General features: G+C 43.4%; 1 protein-coding gene across 4 annotated transcripts in view; it reads left to right on the top strand.

Moving 5' to 3' along the window:
* Positions 1–17,442, top strand: part of LOC144039526 (steroid hormone receptor ERR2-like) — an 80,455-nt gene extending 63,013 nt beyond the window's left edge. For 3 of the 4 annotated variants that reach the window (XM_077552952.1, XM_077552951.1, XM_077552950.1), the window contains 5 exons: positions 2,287–2,403; positions 5,164–5,274; positions 5,517–5,678; positions 10,914–11,183; positions 15,338–17,442. In XM_077552952.1, coding sequence (XP_077409078.1) covers positions 2,287–2,403; positions 5,164–5,274; positions 5,517–5,678; positions 10,914–11,183; positions 15,338–15,582 — 905 coding nt within the window. In that variant the 3' untranslated portion in view covers positions 15,583–17,442. The remainder of the gene's footprint in view (positions 1–2,286; positions 2,404–5,163; positions 5,275–5,516; positions 5,679–10,913; positions 11,184–15,337) is intronic. The other variant, XM_077552953.1, reaches the window with a different exon arrangement.
* Positions 17,443–19,888: the final 2,446 nt, after the last annotated feature.

Genomic DNA, 19,888 nt, shown 5'->3' with positions numbered 1-19,888 from the left:
GATAAGCATAAAATGATTGAGGCAATGTGACCTCCCTTTTCCAAACCAATGGACATCCGGGAACGTCATTTCAAGTACTTGAAATGGCCGAACAACGCATAAAAACTTGCTTTAGCTGACCAAACATCTGGAATCTCACCTGGAAGGAGGAAATGAGATTCAATCGGGGAAATAGCGCAGGAATATACGACACAAAATAAATTAATGATAAAAGTCATATTTTCGCATTCATTTGCGCAAACTACATCTTTTTGTTATTGCTACAAAACAACTTAAACAACAACAGCAAAATAAAAATAAATCAATCAATAAATAAATAAATAAAAAAATCCCAAAAATAAATTAGCAATGATAATAGTAATATTTTCAAATTAATTAGCGCAAACTGTACATTTATTATTGTTACAAAACTTTATCATGTACAAAAACTAGGCTGAGCTTGAAATACTTCCTGTTTTCACTTTTCTTTAGTTGGATATTTATTGGGCACAAAATAAATTCATAATGATAAGTCATATTTTAACATGCATTTGCATAAACTTTACATCTTTTGAATGAGTGCCTTGTTTTGTTTTGTTTTTGTTTTTTTTTGGGGGGGGGGGGTCAATTCAGTGAAATTGATTTTCATTGTTCCTGTGACAACAAAGACTTTTGTAGTGCAAGCACAATCTAGCTCAAGATCACACTGAAATGACAAATGTTGCCACCTTCTCCCTGACCAAGGGGGGGGGGTTGAAGACCCTACAACCGCCAACAGCTGCTTTGCTGTTTTTAGCTGCCATTAATACATCTGGCGGCTCACGGGACTTTGTGTAAACATTCAATCAAGGGATTTGGATGCTTGTGTGTGCGGCTCGTCCTCTCATTCGGCGGCTTTTAGCGCTAAATGAGCCAAACAAAGACATGAGATCTCCTGTGCGAGCTGTCAGACGCTTGAATAAAACATCGTCTGTTTGATAAGCGAAACGCCGTCAACGCCGTCGACGGCGGACGCGCGCCTCCAAAGTCCTTGCGTCGGTGCCGAGAGGGCAACGCTGCCATCATCCTCCGGGGAAGGAGAAAAGTGGGATGGGCCCAAAGGGGCCTCGTCGCCTTAATGAAGCCAATTTGTTGGTGAATGGCAATGGGGGGGGGAGGGGGGGGGGGGGGGGCGCTAAAGACGCTTCCCCTTCACCACGCGGTCACCTTTGCTAAAGTCAGACATTTTGCATCACACACGCCGGTTACACTCGCCTGTTTGCGAGGGTTCGGGACAAAGCCGTCGTGCAAATACGGTGGTCCCCATTCGCTCATTCTCTGGCAGACATTGTCACTGAAGTAATCCCCTTCACTCCCGGCAATTTGACTGGATTTTGACTGATTTTGCGAGGCCCACAGAATATTGTCTTCTATTGCTATAAGAAAGATTAAAGTCTGTTTTTTCATCCATTTTGCAGCAATTAGCATTAGAATATAGCTACGTTTCATCATTCACAAATCTATTTAGAACTGTGAGTAAATTAGCTTTTTTTTTTCAACAAAGCCCTGGTTGATCTGTTTTGCTCTGCTGCCACCTGCTGGCCGCTTTTGTAATAACTGCCATTTCTTCAACCGTTCTTTGCGGTTGAGAAGCTGCATCAAAGCCTTTCTGTATGCTCTAGCATGAAAAAACGTATAAATACGTCTTTGGGACACTTAAAACATCTAAAATTAATAAGTTTTGGGAGCCAATGAGTTAAGCATGTTTTTTTTTTGTTTTTTTTTTTACCGATTGTGTTTCAATTCACAACCAGTAACACTTTTGCAGATTGGGATTTTTTTTTTTTTTTTCAAACATTTTTTAGCGACAAGAAAAACTTTTGGCGGACATCTTTGCGACCTTAAACGACCCCTGACATCAAAACAGGGTTGTGGTGGAGGGGTGGATTTTTTTCTTTTTATTGTATTATGGATGTTTTAATCGGTTAGCACCTTGAGTTGCATTTTAATGGATGAAAGGTGCTGTATAAACAATGATGGATGGATTGATTGATTGGTTATATCTATAAGAAAAACGCCAACTTTTGACCCCCAAAAACATACTTGACAAATATATCCGTTTGCAGCAGTAAATGTTTCAATTCCACTCGATAAATAGAAACATCCACGTAAGAGAAACGTTTTCATTTAAACAAATGTTTCAACGTTTTCATGAACATTCATGTCGATTCTTTTGTTCTACATAAAAATGTGCTAATCGGTGAGCCCGCGCGAATGACGACTGGCGAATTGTTGACGGTTGTTTTTTTTTTCCTTTTTCTTTTGCAGGCAACATCGAGTACAGCTGCCCGGCCACCAACGAGTGCGAAATCACCAAACGGCGACGCAAGTCGTGCCAAGCGTGTCGCTTCATGAAGTGCCTCAAAGTGGGCATGTTGAAAGAAGGTGAGCGACGCCGTTGCGGTAGCGGACGTCTGGAACACAACTTGGCATGTTAGCATGTGCCGCCGCGCCATTTTTATTTTTTTATGTCACAATCACAAAGGTGCTTTGTTTGTTTTTGTAAGCTAGCGGGCCACTTCCTGGTTGATGGAGGAGGTAACGGGACGTCCTCGTGTTGGTTAGCAAGCTAACGTTCTGGTTGGTCACGCTGTAAGATGCCAGGACTTGGATTCCATTTTTGGAAAACCTTCAACACAATTCAAAAATGTGTCCTGTACATCGTCTGGAGCAGTTCATAATCAACATTTATCTAATCGACATAACACAGTAGCATCAAATACATCTCGGTGCTGACCAGCCAATCAGAGGGCAGAAAAAATGATGATCTCATTGAGGGCCAATGAATGAAGGATGAATTTGAAATCTGATTGGTTCACAAAAAGTGAGCCGCATTGGCCAGCACGTGACAGTGATTGGGCAGATTTGTGGTTGGCATGGCAACACATAGATGCTGGCATCTGATTGGATAAAAAAAACAACCACAAGTCGTGGGAGCAGTGCAGTCAAGAGAATTGAGAAGAAATGAAGAGAGTCGACTTTTGGGAATGAATAAATGCACTTTCATGGAACAAATATTCAAATTTGAGTTGTAAACGGCGGTCTTTGCAACTTGATTTGTTGTTACCACTTTGGCTAGCGGGAAACTTCCTGGTTGTTCCTGTGTTGCGTTTGTATTGGACAAACTTGAGCGGGGAATTCGCACCAGCAGCAACAAAACATTTTTGCTTTTGTGCTTGGCGGAGGTAACACTCGCATGCCCGCCCTCATGGTGACGTCATCATCATCTTTCTTCCTTGTCCTGTCGCAGCCTGGTGGCATTTTTGCGCAGGAAGCTGGATGGAGAGTAACAGGACCCTCCGGCAGGCTGTTCCCTGGGGTGACAGCCCCCCCCCCCCCCTCTCTCTCTCTCTCTGGGACTCTGCTAGTCCCCCCCCTCCCTCGTTTACTATGTGTCCCTTTCCCTCCCCCGGCTGCCGAATCGATGGGCTAAATGCTTTGCCAACATCCGAGCTCGCTTCCGGCGTGCGTTCTTCTCCCCGCCGGGAGTCTGGAGGAGAATTTGGACAAAGAATTCTCGTCTCGGGAATTCGTCTCGCGACGTTGACGTCTCAATCCCGCTTGTCACCTAATTTCAAGTCAACGTGAATCGGGGCCCGCGTTAGCATTGGCGGGACCAAAGAAAAGTTCAGTTCACGTGACGCGCACACCAAAAAATTTGTGAAGTCCAATTTCACTGACTGTCACGTCCCCTTCCAATCGATACGATTATATCAGGCGGCCATCTTGACGCTAAAGTGACATCATCGCGATGTGTAATCAACGTTTGTACTGGTTAAGTGTATTTAAGAATCGGCAAGACGTTGACATTTTCGATGTTGTGTGACAAATGCTTCTTATAAATGTTGTTAAACTCACCATAGCCAATTTTGACCCGCGTTTGTTCCGGAAACACAAAACTTTATTGTTAATCACAGGCTCAAAACATTCATTTTCCCAAATTGTCAGCATTTTCTGAATTTGTTTGCGGTTCGGCAAAGCAAAAATCATTCCTAGCGAGTATTGAAGACGGACTCAGCCAATTTTCAGGCATTTTGAAACTACTTTTACTTAAAAAAAAGAATTGAGGCATGATAACAGTAAATACAAGCATGTAACTGTAGCTAACATTTAGCTTTTATGTCATTGCTTTAAAATTGGCAAAATTGATCATCAAATTGCACATTTGGACCCAGGCTCGTTTGGTAAAGTTCAACTTTTTTCTGTTGACATGACATTAAAACGGTTATGCTAATTTGGACCGGTGGCGCTAAATGCTAACAGAGCATGTTGTGAAAATCACATTGCCGAAGTATTGATACAGACTCAAGTATTTTTATTACTTTTTTTTTTACACTGAACATCCACACGAATGTCCTGACCGGTCCTGGCCCGCCCGTATTCCAGACCCGCCAAATAAGGAGCCGGTCGGTCACCACGGCAACGGCGGACGCTTTTCCCCTTCCACACGAGCCAGCGTGCCGTCAGCATGTTGTCATTTGGCGCTCGGCTTTTTTTACAAACTGCTGCTAAGAACGTCAACGCCCGGCGCTGTCTGGCCCCCTAATTAAATCCACGCGGGTTCGAAAGAACAAGAAGTCAATTTGCCAGTGGTATTGATCACTTTTAAGGCGTGCGATTGCAACGGCGTGTTAGGGGAGTGGGGGGTTGGGGGGGGGGGGGGTTGTGGGGGGGGGGGGGGTGCTGGATTTAGCTTCAATCTGCCAGGCATAAAATGATGTCAGTGTGTTTGCTGGGAACAAGAAGCTCCCCCGCGGGCGCGCCGCGTAATTAGGTTAGTGGATAGTCGGTGTCAGGAAATTGAAAGCGCATCCTAATCGCCTTCCTTTTGTGTTCCGGGGGAATCGAAAAGGAATTTGGACGACTTTCTGGGAAATCTTGCGCGACTCAATTCCACTCGACCGTGTTTAAAGTCTGTTTGTTCTCGCAACAAGCGCAAGCAGCACCTGCATGCCAAAAAAAAACATCCTCACGTAGAATCAGGCGGGGAAAAGCACTCACTGAAAAAGACCTTGGCAAAAGTAGGAATACTAATTCAACAGCTGCAGTTCATTTTTGTAACTTGTAAATATATATATATATATATATATATATTTTTAAAAAAATTTTTTTCTTCATATTGAATGTGTTTTTGTTTTTTGGCAGGTGTCCGCTTGGACAGGGTGAGAGGGGGTCGGCAGAAATACAAACGGAGAATGGACGCGGAGAATGGCGGCTACCTCGGTCTCGCAATCCCGCCGCCGGCCAAAAAGCCTTGTACGTTTTTAAAATGTATTTTATTCTATTTTGTTTATGCTGAGTCCTTGCTAACCGCAGGAAGTTGGTGAAAATCTGCGATACAAAGAGAGGTCTGATAGCTCAATGCTAACCGATAATGCAAAATGTCATACACAGGCTAACCATGTTAGCATAGATGTTTACAAACCGAATGATGAATTGTGATAGAACGGAGGGAACGCTAATCGCATTTTTTTTTGTCCGTCCCCGTCGGCCCTCAGTGACGAAGATCGTGTCGCACCTGCTGGTGGTGGAGCCCGAGAAAATCTACGCCATGCCCGACCCCAGCATGCCCGACGGCGACATCAAGGCCCTGACGACGTTGTGCGACCTCGCCGATCGCGAGCTCGTGGTCATCATTGGCTGGGCCAAACATATCCCAGGTAGGGCAAGACATTTCGGGACCACCTTTGAAGGAGTTCCCTTCCGTTGATTTCACACTTTACTTGGATATTATGTCTGTCTGATCCTTGTCAGGCCATTTATAAACACTTTATAAGTGAAAGTCGCCTTGTAGGCTCACTATTTGGCAGGAAAATAGTCACATTTTAGCTCTTCTTCTGTGATATGTATTCAAGTCTTTTATAATTGAATGCATTTTATGAAGTCTTCAGGTGTCAACAAATGAATTAACTCATTCAAACCCAATTTTTTTAAATAGTTCCCCTTCACTCCCAAAAACGTATTTATACGTTTTTTAATGTTTTTTTTTTTAATGCAAGAGCTTTGATTCAGCCTCTGACCTGAAGAGGAGGCTTAAATCAATGGTAGTTATTACAAAAAAAACGGCCAGCAGGTGGCAGCAGAGTATAAGAGATCAACCAGGGCCATGTTGCCAAAAACTCCTCAGTGTTTTCGACAGGTTTGTGAATAATGATGAAATTTGATATATTCTATTGCTAATTGCTGCAAAATGGAAACAGATAGAAATATACTTTTTTCCTGGTAAAAGAAGAGACTCAAATCTTTCTTTTGGTAGTTTCCATGTTTTTATAGCAATAGAACACAATATTCTGTGGGCCTTGAGCGAAGGGGGTTGCTTCAGTCAAAATGGCTGCAAGTGGATGAGTTAATAACCAATTTATGAACGCATTATAATATAGGCATCGTAATTGTAAAATGTGGGCTCACTATTTGGCAAACGTGCTGTTCTTTAAATTCACTACCCGTCATTTTTTTTAAAGCCGAGTTCCTGATGTTTTTTGGTATTTACTTGAATTGCTGATGTGACACAAACGGAGAATTCTGGGGTCATTTACAGACTGCTGTTCACGCGCGCGCGCACGTACGCGCACACACACGGTGAGGGGATGATTATTATCTGCTACTCGGGAGCACCTCAGGGAAAATCCAGTCCCATATTTGAAAATGTAATCAATACAGAGCAGCTGAAGCCTTTTGATTGGCGAGGGCGGGAGTCGGGTGCGGGGGGGTCGTGGGTTGTGGTGCGTCTGCTTCACCGTGTTGCGTTGCAATGGCCGACTTAAGGAAAGGCAATCCTCTCTCTCGCTTAAGCGGACGACACGAGGTGAAATTGATTTATTTGGGGAACGGCGGCGAGGAGAGCGAGTCGCGGGATTGGCCCGAACCGCCGGCGGGCGGGTGGACTCCCCGCGCTTGCTGGCGACTCGTTAAGTCGGACGGCGTTATGCCAATGAGCGTCGCCATCAGTGGGGACAGATGCATTGCTGTTCAATCGAATGGCAGCAGATGGCACTCATTGATCCGATCAATGGCAACGTTCGGGAATCGTCAGCTCATTAGGAACTTCGTGTACATTTTTTGCTTTTCATGTCGTTCGTCCAAAAACAATTCCGCTTACAATCAAATCGTCATTCATTCAAATGATTTTGTCCGTCGGGTGCAGGGAGAGAAAAAAAAAACAGCAAATGGGTTTTCGAGTGTCGCCGTGGGGCTTTTTGAGGGTGCAACAACGAGGCGCTCTTAAGTGGCCACCCTGATGCCAAGTCATCACACAGCTTGTCAAAATTGACTTTTTATTTATTTACAGTATTTTTTTTTACTACTCCACGCCCTCCTGCCTTTACCTGGATGATGTGCGCACACTCACGGCCAACAACGAGGCGCTCTAAAGTGGCCACGCTGGCGCAAAGCCAAAGTCAACACACTGCCTTGTCAAGTTAATAATTTTTTTTTTAATTGCCCCCTCCTCGCGCTCCTGCGTGACTTACACACACTCACGGCCAACAACGAGGCGCTCTAAAGTGGCCACGCTGGCGCAAAGCCAAAGTCAACACACTGCCTTGTCAAGTTGATAATCATTTTTTTGAATTGCCCCCTCCTCCCGCTCCTGCGTGACTTACACACACTCACGGCCAACAACGAGGCGCTCTAAAGTGGCCACGCTGGCGCAAAGCCAAAGTCAACACACTGCCTTGTCAAGTTGATTTTTTTTTTTTTTTAATTGCCCCCTCCTCGCGCTCCTGCGTGACTTACACACACTCACGGCCAACAATGAGGCGCTCTAAAGCAGTCATGCCAGCGTACTTTGTGAAAGGAAGATGCATTCTCAGGGCGTAGCTAGCCAGCTAACGGTGCCTAATTAACACTGATGGCAAAGACATTCTTGTATATAGTGGCAGAGGAGTGGCTTCTGCTCATGAGGCCATTTTAGCCCCCCCCCCCCACCCCCCCCCAAAAAACCCATGAATTAAAACTTACCATCAGCTAATCAGCGCTATTAGCCGCGTTCATGGCGAAGTGCTTTCGTGCATCTTTTTCTCAACATGAAAGTTTGCACATTTGAAGCACAAAAATATGAAAACTGATATTCAAAGGCTTGCTCTGTCTTTGAGTGTCTATGTCGGCGGTTCCCCCAACTCGTAGCCCCCCCCCCACCCCCACCTCCCCCGGGGCCCCCTGCTCTCATTATTGCCTCTGTCTTTTTTATTAGGCCCATTAGGGCTCTTCGGAGGCCTGTAATGATTGCAAATGAAAAGAGAGTCAACTGCTGTCTGCTTTCCACACGCCCAGCTCGACTCGCCGCTGACTTCATTGTGCCCGATAGACCTTCAATTACTCATCCCGTTTGGATTCCTGCGCCGCCCGCACGGGGATTCGCACAAATTCACTCGGAACGTTTGCCAAATGACTCCTAGGGCAGGCAGCAAATGTTTTCATTTTCAAATCTTTTGCAATTTTTCACTTGTTTTTAAAAACGTTTTTATATATGATTCATGTTGCGTACTTTAAAAATGCATTGCTATTTATTTTTACTGTGAATATAACAAATGAACAGCTTGAATATTTTTATGGCTAGATTAAAAAATCTGAATATTATTATTGAATAATTTTGAATATCTACTAATATCTCAAGTTGCTAACAAATATTTTATTTTATTTTATTTTTTTAAATTACTGTTTATTTATCGTTTATTTGTCTAAAATATAGTTAAACATTTTTTTAAATTATACCTGGAGAAAAACCAAAAAATTGGGGATTTCAGGAAAACAAAGCACAGAATCAGAACATTATTATTATTATTGAATAATTTAGATATACTAATATCTAAAAATTTTACATTTTTTAAAAAAAAATAGATATAAAATTAAAAAATATATATATATATATATATATATTATGTTACATACTTTTTACATATTTTGAATGTTTTATGTGTCTAAAATATGGTTACAATATTTTAAAAATTATACTTGGAGCACAACTACAAAAAATGTTTTAAAAAATGTATTTCTCGACTTCTTACTTTCAGCTATAACCTGCAAAATGGCGCACATAAAAAGAAACATGTCAGCCAAAGGGCGAGGTGAGGGTTCGTGCGGCACGCGCGCACGTGTCGGGTTCGATTGGTGCGTCGTGTTCGGTCAAGTTAGCAAGACATCGTCAGTTGGCTGAAATATTGATATTCCATCACGATGCGCTTCCACGCAACACTTGACTTGATCACCTCCGGGCGACGCACCTCCGAGTCGGGGGGGGGGGGGGGCAGCAGACGCCTCCCCTCGACATCGACCTCGCCCCGCCCCGCCCCCGGGGAGGCGGGCATTCTGCCGCTCGAGTAAATTGAGTGCAAGGGAATATGAAGCGTGCAAAATAAAAGATGAGCGAAGACGATTACGTTGCGGACTTCACTTTTTTTTTAACACTTTCATCAAATTTTGGGGGGGCAAAAAAATCACAGGTCAATTGCTGACTTTCAGTTTCCTTTGAAAATCATGTCGCTTCATGTTTTTTTTTCTTTTTTCTGAAACATGAAAGAGCATTTGTTTAAAAAAAAAAAGGATTCACTGTACATTGTTTATGATATTTAAAAACAATTTAAATGAATATATAATGTCAACAAAGCTATTTGTCTTTGTATCTCAAAATTTTGACTGTTTACTATTTTTTTTCCCAAAACATAACAGAAACACATTTTTTTAAATAAAAAAAACTAGCTGATTCATTCTGATAAAAAAAAATGGAAAATAAATCTGTAAATTTTTGAAAGCAAGCAAAAAATAATAATTTTTTGTCAGCAAAAAAATAATAATTTTTTGTCAACAAAAACAAAATATCCTTGCCTGCAGTTAAGTTTTGTTATTTTGTTTAATCTTTAAAGCATCATATTAAAAAATACTTTCCTTTGTTGTTTTGGGTCCAAAATACATAAAAAAAAACATAGCTAGGATAGGAATAAAACTTTTTTTTTTTTTTACCTTTTAAATTCTCTTTTGTGTATTCACAACTCAATTGCATGTTTTTTGCTCATTTAAATTGTCTTTGTTTTCAAAATCATAAAACTGAGAGTTGCTATTTTTGGCATTTTTGTTGTATAAATAAATAAATAAATAAATAAATAAAATAAATCAAGAAAAAAATCAATTGCCAGATTTTTTTTCTTGATTGAATTATTTTTCCTTTAAAAAAAAAAGTTAATGCCAATATTTACAGATGTATGTTTTTTTTTTAATTGGATGTGATTTTCAACAAGGTCTGTAAAAAAAAAGGTCTGAACAGACAATTCTGTTTTTGGCTGCGACTTTTGCGGTCGGTCGGGCTTAGCGCGCATCGATCACGTGTGATTGCGCTAAATACTCGCTAAGCCTTTTGTTTCCCCGCAAAACTGTCTTTCGGGGATCAAGTGTTGAATTCCTGATACAGCCTGCGGTACAGTATTTACATCGACCCCCCCCCCCCCCCCAGCCCCCCAGTCGAGCCCCTACCACTCAGCTAATCGTGTCGCGGATGTCCTCCATCAGCTGTCTGTTTGTCAGATGTGAGGCTGGGATCGATGGCCCATTCGCATTTGGTGGACTGATTACAATCTGCTAATCAATGACGACCCACCCAGAGTACCCCCCCCCCCCCGTCACCCCCCACCCAAGTGCTGGCTTCTCTTTAGGCCCGTTTCTCTATTTGCTTGATAAGAAGCGTCTCGGTCAACCCTCCTATTTAAGCGACAATCAGACGTCCAATCAGCCGTCCTGTTCACCATGCGGGAGTGAAGGCTATTGTGGTGGTTCAGGTGCTTTTTTTTTTTTTCTCCGCTGACTTTTGATGGCTCGTCCACCGAGCTCTCAAACCGCTGCGACGACGAGGCGTCGTCGGTCTTGCGAATGCGCTTGAAGTGGCATTTGTCGCGTTGTCCCGCCAGGCTTCTCCGGCCTGTCGCTGGCCGACCAGATGAGCCTCCTGCAGAGCGCCTGGATGGAGATCCTGGTGCTGAGCATCGTCTTCCGCTCGCTGGCCTGCGACGAGGAGATCGTCTACGCCGAGGACTACGCGGTGGACGAGGACCAGGCCAGGAGCTCGGGCCTGCTGGACCTGCACGTGGCCATCCTGCCGCTGGTGCGGCGCTTCAAGAAGCTGCGCGTGGACAAGGAGGAGTTCGTCACGCTCAAGGCCATCGCGCTGGCCAACTCGGGTCAGTTGACGCTTTCTTGGCTTCCGGGTCACGTGGCGCTAGAACAGTTCCCACAAGTCCGCTTTCCATCCAATTGCTTTGAGCCAATTTGCTGGAAAATGCGCAAAAAACATGCCACTTGTGCCCGTTTGCATCTGTTCTTCTTTTGCGAATATTGAGAGGGGGGCCTCCGCCGCTGTAGGTGGCGCTATACACCATAGAGATGTGATCCAGCAGTCATTTCAAAGAAGAAGACCAGGAAGCGACGAGCGATGATCTAGAATCGCATTAACATTCGCTTGTTTAACTCTTTGACTGCCAGACGTTTTCAGAAAAGGGATGCCGTGGGTGCCAGCCGATTTAAGCATTTTGGCTGATCTTTCAAGGTCCACAGAAAATTATGTGTTTAGACTATGGAAACACACATACTACCAAATGAAAGATTGGACTCTCATCTTTCATCAGAAAAAAAAAGTTTGTTTCTACCTTATTTCTTTATTAAGTAATCAACAATAGAAAATGGTTAGTTTCACCTCTGTTTTGAAACAAACGTCTTTTAACGTCTTTGGCACTCCTCCATAGGATTTTACTAAACGTTATTTAACGTTTTTGGCAGTCAAAGAGTTAATTAATTCCAAAAAGATTTCTGTTACATCGCCCCCCCCCCCCCCCCAAACATACCTTACATACGTGTGACGTAATTTCCGGTCAAAACGTGCCACGCGTTTCCGGTCTTGTCAACATTTATTCGCAAAACCTGTTTCCATAGCCCAAATTCGCATTTCCCTTTTTTCGATACGCTTCAAAAGTGAAAAACTTTTGGGGACATTTTGGGCCCTTTTTCAGGATTTCTTGCGTTTCCATTGAGTTTTATTTTTGCATTTCTTGAAAATTCGAATCAAAATGGGTGGATGGAACCCCCCATTACCCACATGTATTCTCTGCCATAATTGGGTCATCAAAGGTGTCAAATTTTATTGATATGAAATTATTTGAAGGCTATTTTAAATATCGAGTAATGGTTGGCAGCCATTTTTGAACTTATTTAATTGAATTTAAGCCTCTCAAGAGCAATTCTTCTCCGATTTCTGTCGTCCTTGATGAAAGACAAGTCATGAAAGTTAATCATTTGGGGTTTCATTAAAGGCCATTTCATTAGGTACCCCTGCTGAATTGAATTGCCGTATCAATATTGAATGTAAACAAAAGCATTTATAGAAAGTGTCGTCTTATGCCAATAAACGTTCTCATGCTGGACGTTCGCAATCTTTCTTCAAATCGAAAGCAAGTCGGCGTCCAGTTACAGAAAAGAAAGAAATAAAAACTCAAAATGTCTCTGGTGTCGCCACGCTGAATGAAGGGTAGCGAGATAAGACGGGACAAAAAGGTCGACAGGAAGGGGGGGGCTCGTTTTAATTTAACGTCCGCTGTCCGTGTGTGTGCGTGTGTGTGCGCGTGTGTGTGTCTTTCCCTCCGTCTCCATCACGGGAGCTGTCACAGCCCGCCCCGATATATTTAGCATTTCATTAGGAAAACAGGCTGTCAATAAAATGCGTTAAGTGGAGCAGAATGGCGAGACGCCGCCGCCGCCGCCGCTCGTATCGACGCTTTGCTTTCCTCTCGGCACGGCGACCAATCGATTGTGACGCCGCGGCGGTCTTTTCTCTCGCCCGACTGACAAACACACAAAAACTGCTGAGCACGCAGCTTTTTACTGCCGCGGTGACAATCGGCCTCAGCCGTTTTTTTCGAATCGGGTCGCTGTCTTGATACGTGTTAGCGTAGCATCTGTTAGCATGTTCGCATTTTTGGACTTTTCTTTGGCATTTTTGAACTCACGAAAAAGCGCCGGAGGTCACTCAGCAAGTCAACTAATAGTTTTTTTTTTTCCTCACTGAAGGAGTCACAATTAAGCAATAATAAATGTGATTTTATTTATTTTTTAAATCTATATTTGAGAGGACTGGTGACTATTTGTAATTTTGAGCGACCAAAATGGCCTGGAGTCCACTTCATGTTCCAAACAGCAATTGTTATACTGTTCCTGTCACCAACGTCCAACATGAAACACTAATGCCACCCTGTGGCAGAAAATGACCTTAACACAAATATAACTCAATGTATCTTTTTTTTTTTTTTTTAAATAACTTTATGAATTACTTACTATACAATTACAATTATTATTAAGTGGACAAATTAACAGGGCAAGATATAGAATCGTAATCCATTTGTCTTGGCACTTTCTCTACCTGGATGTTAATATAGCAACTGTTGGCATGTTAACAGTTTGTCAATTATCGTTTCCTGCCATTTAAGGCAAGGCACGATGTCAAATCATAATTCTTTTGCGCTTTCTATGCCTTGATGCTGTTTTACGTAGGATAGATGGATGGATGGATGGATTAGCTGGCTAGCTAAATAGCTACAATAGCTAGGCTAGCTAGCTAGATAGCTACAATAGCTTGGCTAGCTAGCTAGATAGCTACAATAGCTTGGCTAAATGGATGGATGGATGTTCATTTTTCTACTATTAGCATGTTAGCATGTGTTGAGTTCTCATTAAAGAAATAGTCCGTGAGTGCGGTGTGAGATGTAAAATCCTTTATGGTCCGACATGGCACCTTTACTACTCTGCTATTTTGCTATATATCATGCTAACTGTTAGCATGTTTGGAAAAGCACCGGTGACTACTAAAACCCTTAGCGATCTCCCTCAGCACTTTTAGTTTCCCGGGAACTTGATATGGTTCCATATGTTAGCATAGCAACGGTTAGCATTCGAGCTATTTGTTCTGGCGCATGGGAACGGGAGACGTGTGAGAGAGGAAGCCAGAGTTCAGGAGCGAGGCTCGCAGGGGCAGCGGCGGCTCGTTTGAACGTGGCCGCCGTAAGCTCCGGAGCTTTCGGGTGGGTTTTTTCGCGGGGGTCCCCTTTGTGTGTGTGTGTGCGTGTGTGTGCGCGCGACAGCTGTGGAAATTCACAGCCATTGATTTTGTAATTAGCGCCGTATCGACGGAATGGACGTCAGGCCGCTGACGGATTACCGGGAAATTGTTTCTTCAAAGTTAGCTTTGCGTTCCGCCCCTAACCTTCCAGTGGACGCCGCGCGCATGCACGCACGCACGCACACGCCCGGCAAAGCGGGATCAGATGAGTCTTAACATGAAGGTTTGGCTGAAGAGCGCGGCGGCGACACATGTGCGGTCCACATAGCCCAGTTAATTTCCCAAGATAGAAACGCAATTTACACGCGACTGGCAAAAGAGACTTCATCAGTCAGTTTGGGACGTAATTAGCCTCGTACCTTCCTTCTTTTTTCGTGGCTTGTTTCCTGCCTCATTTACTGTTTTTCTGCCTTTTTAACCAAATCAAGTATTTGATTCCCCGTTTGACTTTAGCGTCTGTTTTGTTTTGTTCTGCGCCGTCGCGCTAAAGACAAAACTAAATCCGAATTTTCTACAGTCGTGTCTTGAGTTAACCCCCGAAATACCAACCTGTCATCCCGACAGGAAAACCAATTCTGAAAGCAGGAGGAGCGGAGCATTACATTGAGAGGAAAAAAAACTTTTTTTAAGCAAACACAACAAAAAAATTCAAAAGTGGAACTAAGGGAACGTTTCCTGTGTAAAAAGAGAATCGTATAAAAACCTGCAGACAAGAAATGGGAATTCTTCTACCTTGACTGGTTTTCTTTTAGCGGCACGTAAGGGGGCCAACCGGCCTCCCCCAAGGAAATGGAGGCCATCGCTCAGCTCAAGCAACGCCTAACAATGCTGCTGAATTCATTATCAAACACTCGGGACTGGATGTGGTCCATATTAGCCGTAGAAATGAATCTTCTCGCTTGTCCCGCTGTTTTTTTTTTTCTTCTTCCTTTCCTGCCGCCCCACAGCGCCGCTCGTTGTCCCTCGGGACCGAGCCCGTCCACGTGCAGGCATTTATTTAAGAAGCCTCGTTAGCCGCTAACAAGTCCGAGCGCATACAAATCTGCAAATTTGCAACCTTTGCGGCACACGTAGCCCGGCTAGCGTAGCATGAAATATGTTTAGCTACATGCTAACCCTCTTCCAACTTGGGATGTGTCAACCCCGTGTCCCTCTGCCACCCCCCCCCCCCCCCGTCATCCAACCTCCCACCATCCACCCTCTCACCACGTCCCCCCCCCCCCCCCCCAGACTCCATGCACATAGAGAACATCGAGGCCGTGCAGCGGCTGCAGGATTCCCTCCACGAGGCCCTGCAGGACTTTGAGGCCTGCCAGCGCCCGGAGGACCCGCGGCGGGCGGGCAAGCTGCTGATGACGCTGCCCCTCCTGCGGCAGACGGCCACCAAGGCCGTGCAGCACTTCTACGGCATCAAGATGGAGGGCAAGGTGCCCATGCACAAACTCTTCCTGGAGATGCTGGAGGCCAAGGCTTGACGGCCGGCGGGGGGCGGGGCCGAGGCCTTTGACGGACAGCTGCGCCCGGCCACTCACAGGCGGGGGGGGACAGTGCGTCGTGAATCGGTCCGAGGTATATTGTGCCAACAAGAAGAAGCTTGAAAAGTCAACATGACGCGGGATTATTATTATTATTATTATAATTATTATTATGGTGTGTATATAAAATGTACAGAAATGACGCAAGTGAGGTTTTGTTATAACCACAAGCCTGCTGCCGTTTAAAGTATCATCTGACGCTTCTGTGGATTTTCAGATAGAACACCCCCTCCCCTACCTACCCCCCCCCCCCCCCACACACACACACACACACAAATGTCAATTCAAAATATCCTATCCAAACTCCGTAGCTACTTTTTACTATCATTTCTTTGCTTTTCTATTTTCTACTCTCAGCAATAGTTGACAGGCTGTACTGTATAATAATACTTATCTTGTGGGAATTGCACCGCGGCGGTGCTCTGAGGTGGGACGGATTTATCCGGAAAGCATTCACAGCGATTCACCTTTTTTTTTTTTTTTTTTTTTTAGCCTTATTCCAAAATGAAATGAATAAATGAATAGTTTCTACATTTTCAAATTCTACGCACGGCACCCCATATGGACACAGGTCGCAAAACTAATCACATTGGAAGTATACTGACGATACTTAAAAAAAAAAAAAAAGTAATGTAAATGTACTTAAGTAGATATGTATAAAATATATTACAAGTTCTGGTTGGAAAATGTCACACATTTGTTGCCATGGCTACTTATCTTCTTCTGCTTTTATTTGGTGGTTGACAAACACTTTTGGTGCATCACCATGTGGCCACTGGTAGTAATGCATGACTCCTACTTTTTAAATTTTTTTATTTTGTCTTCTATTTATTTCTTCTTCACTTTTTTTAAATTATTATTACTGATTTAACAATCAATAATTAATAACCTTAATTCACAATCAAACACCAGGTACATCAAACACGTACTTTTCAACACATTAGCATTAAACAAAAACGCTAATGGGATAACTAAAAATTATCTAAAAATTAACTAAAAATACATTTCAAATAAAATTTTACAAATATGTTATACTCAAGACAAGCAGAAATAGTCATCATTGTTTTTTTCCTTCATAAAATGTCTAATTGACAAAATATAAAGCCTGAGTTTGATAATGAAAGCCAAAAAAAGATGATTCCCACAAATGTTCATTTTCCATTTCTTCTTCTTGTTTTTGTTGGTTGGCGGGTGCTTTTGTTGCATTACCGCCACCTTCTGGCCACTGTTAGTGATGCGCCGAAAGAAAGTCAACACGGTTTTAGGGAGTGCGAGTTTTTGGCTGCCAGTCCGAGATCTAATTTTAATATTCACAAATCGCACCCGAGTTTAAGTCGCAAGACCAGACATAATTTTTTTTTTTTTTAAAAAGTGTGACGTATGTTCCTAATGGCACAAACTTCACTGTACAACAAAAGTGTGTGAGTTTGAGTGAGTGAGTGTAATTGTCTTAGTTTAATAAATTAGAAAAGAAAATGTCCCTGTGGGGTGTTGTGTGTAGAATTTTGTGGGAAAAAATAATTCCGTCAATTTTTTGCTTAAGGTTAGAAAAAAAAAAAAGCCAAAATGGTGCTGTGATGCAGTTTGTGTCACAAAGTTTTCCAATTGACCTGGCGGGGGCTTGTGGTGTGGTGTGGGGGGGTCGTAAATGTGCAATAATGTTTAATGTGAGACCCTCGGCCCGCAAGCCACCCGAACGAGATTCTCGGGGGTTCGAATGTAGCCTCACAATCATTTTTTTTCCTTTTTCTATCCAAACTACTGACACCCTGTTAATGTGACCTGCTCGCTCTGCAATAAACACGCTTCTAGTGTTCTGATGTCACATCACGTTTGTCTTCCTGGCCTGCTGCAGACCAGACTTGCTTTTACCATTCATTAGCGTTGCGCACAAAATGGCTGCCTCAGCCCAAGATGGCCGACTTCCTCTTCAGCGTTGGCCTTTTGATTTGTCCTTTTAAAGTTTTTTTTATTATTATTATTATTTTGTCCAAAGGGCACTTTCAAAACAAAGCAACTCAATTTAAAATGATTACAGTAAATTTAACAGACTCTAAAATTCAGCCGCCAAAGCCAGTTTATGTTAGCAACCTGAAATTTGGTAGGCATGTTTATTATGATTAAACCCACGAAAACAAAAAACTTTAAAAAAAAAAATCTCCAAGCCAGTATGTTGGCCATTTACAAGATCCTTGAAAAACAAACTTGTTTTGAAAAACCAGCCCCTGAAGCCATTTTCTCTTAGCAACACAACATTTGGTGGGCAGGTTAATCGCGTGTAGACCCACAAAAAAAAAAGCCTCACGAAGCCAGGCTGAAAAAGACACGGGGAGGCCATTTTGACGTAAAGGCGGAATGTTGAGATTTGTGTTGGCCGTCCGGACCCTGAAAGACAAAGTAGTCCTCGTTTTGAAAATCCAGCCCGGTAGCCATTTTCACTTCGCATTTGGTAGGTGCGTCTATCGTGAGTAGATCCACCAAAAAAAAGTCTCAAGAAGAAGCCTACTCAAAAAGGTTGCCATTTTGGTTTTGAAGCTGTCATTTCAGATTACGTTGAGGGGCTTGAAAGACAAACATGTCCTTGTTTGAAGATCCGGTCCCCGATGCCGAGCCCTTTGGAAGACAACATTTGTTAGGCATGTCTATCATGAGTAGACCCCCAAAAAGAGGTCAAGAGGTCATGCTGGAAAAGACACAGGAAGTCTGCCATTTTGCTCTTGAAGCAACCAAGCGGTTTCCAAGTGTGGCGATATCGTGTGCACGAGACGCGACCTCACGCGACCCCACTTGATCGCTCGCTTACAAGACGATTAGCGGCGTCCGTGAAATTGCCCCCCCACCCCCCCCCCGCTGTCCCCGAGGTGGAGCCCGAGCCGACTTGAATTGCTCCGTTACTATTGAGGATTCCAGCACGGGCGACAATTAGAATTAATTGGATGGCGAAGATAAAGGAGCTTTCTTTTATTTATTTCTTTTTTAAGAGCGCTTTTTTATTTGCTTACGTGGGCCGGGAACGCGTAATCTGACACGAGGGCTCGCTTTACCTCCTTTATTAGCGGAATGAAATTTCTTGCCCACGCGGTGTGGAAAAGACAACGACAGGAGAGAATTGACATTTCCCTCGTCATCATTATGTACTTTTGGGGTGAGATCGGCGGGCTACGCCCTGAACCCGTCGCCAGCCGATCACAGGACACGTCAACCTTTCTCATTTTTGAATCTTTGACGAACCTAAATTGGAATGCAAGGAAGCGATTTGGGAATTGATCTCCGGAACTCCTAACTGTGAGGCAGATGTGCTCACCACTAGGACACCGTGCTGCCTACTTGTGTGCAAAATAGTGTTGTTGCTTTTGCAATGTTTCCGTACCTCCATTGATATTTGTTGAAAATGACACAAGGTGGGAGGAGGGTGGCGAGATGGGGTGGGGGGGGGGGGGCGTTGGAAGGGGGCCACGCGGGGTCCCCCTGGGAATGGCTGGCACAGAAATAAAGTGACATCGCGGGGGCTGTTGTATAAAAAAAAAAAAAAAAAAAAATTACATGAACTGATTCGTACGTTTCCTCGCAGGGGAAAAAAGCTGCGTCTCATTTGCGGCCTTCTCTTCCGGTTGCTGATTTGCATAAAACATGGAGGGACCTCCTCGGCGGGAAGGGAGCCTGCAAGGTGTGTGCGTGCGTGAGCGTTCGCGTGTTTCACTCTCAAGCAATATTAAGGGAGCCATTGTGATATAAATGAAGTCGAAAAGATCAATTCCTCATTCTGTCGCCGTCAGTGAGATGAAATACACAATAATAAAAAGACTTTGTTTTTGTAATATTTTTAATATGGAAAATATCCCTCTATAGTATTACACTTATTACCTTGGCCACCGGGGGCAGCATAATAGTCATGCAGACACAGCCGAAGAAGAGTTTCATAAACTACTGTCGACTTAGTGATGCAATTTTTTATTTATTTATTTTTATTCAGTTTTTAACGATGACATTTTTAATAAATACATTCTTCATATAATATTGCCGTTGTGCCAAGACATCCAAAATGACAACAAAATCTCTCCAATGTAAAATGTTTCAAAAGTTTAAGCCTTAACATACCTCGTCCACATATTATAAATGATTTTAAATGCATAAAACAAACGCATCCATCCGTGCGTGCGTGTGCGTGCGTGTGTGTGTGTGTGTGCTTGTGCGTGTGTGTGTGTTAGCCAGCCAACCAGTGCCTTTGGGGTGTAACGGCATCCAG

Source organism: Vanacampus margaritifer, chromosome 19 (genome assembly GCF_051991255.1).
Source record: "Vanacampus margaritifer isolate UIUO_Vmar chromosome 19, RoL_Vmar_1.0, whole genome shotgun sequence".
NCBI classification, from domain to species: domain Eukaryota; kingdom Metazoa; phylum Chordata; class Actinopteri; order Syngnathiformes; family Syngnathidae; genus Vanacampus; species Vanacampus margaritifer.
The sequence above is the reverse complement of the archived record's forward strand: the minus strand, read 5'-3'. Positions and strand labels throughout refer to the sequence as shown.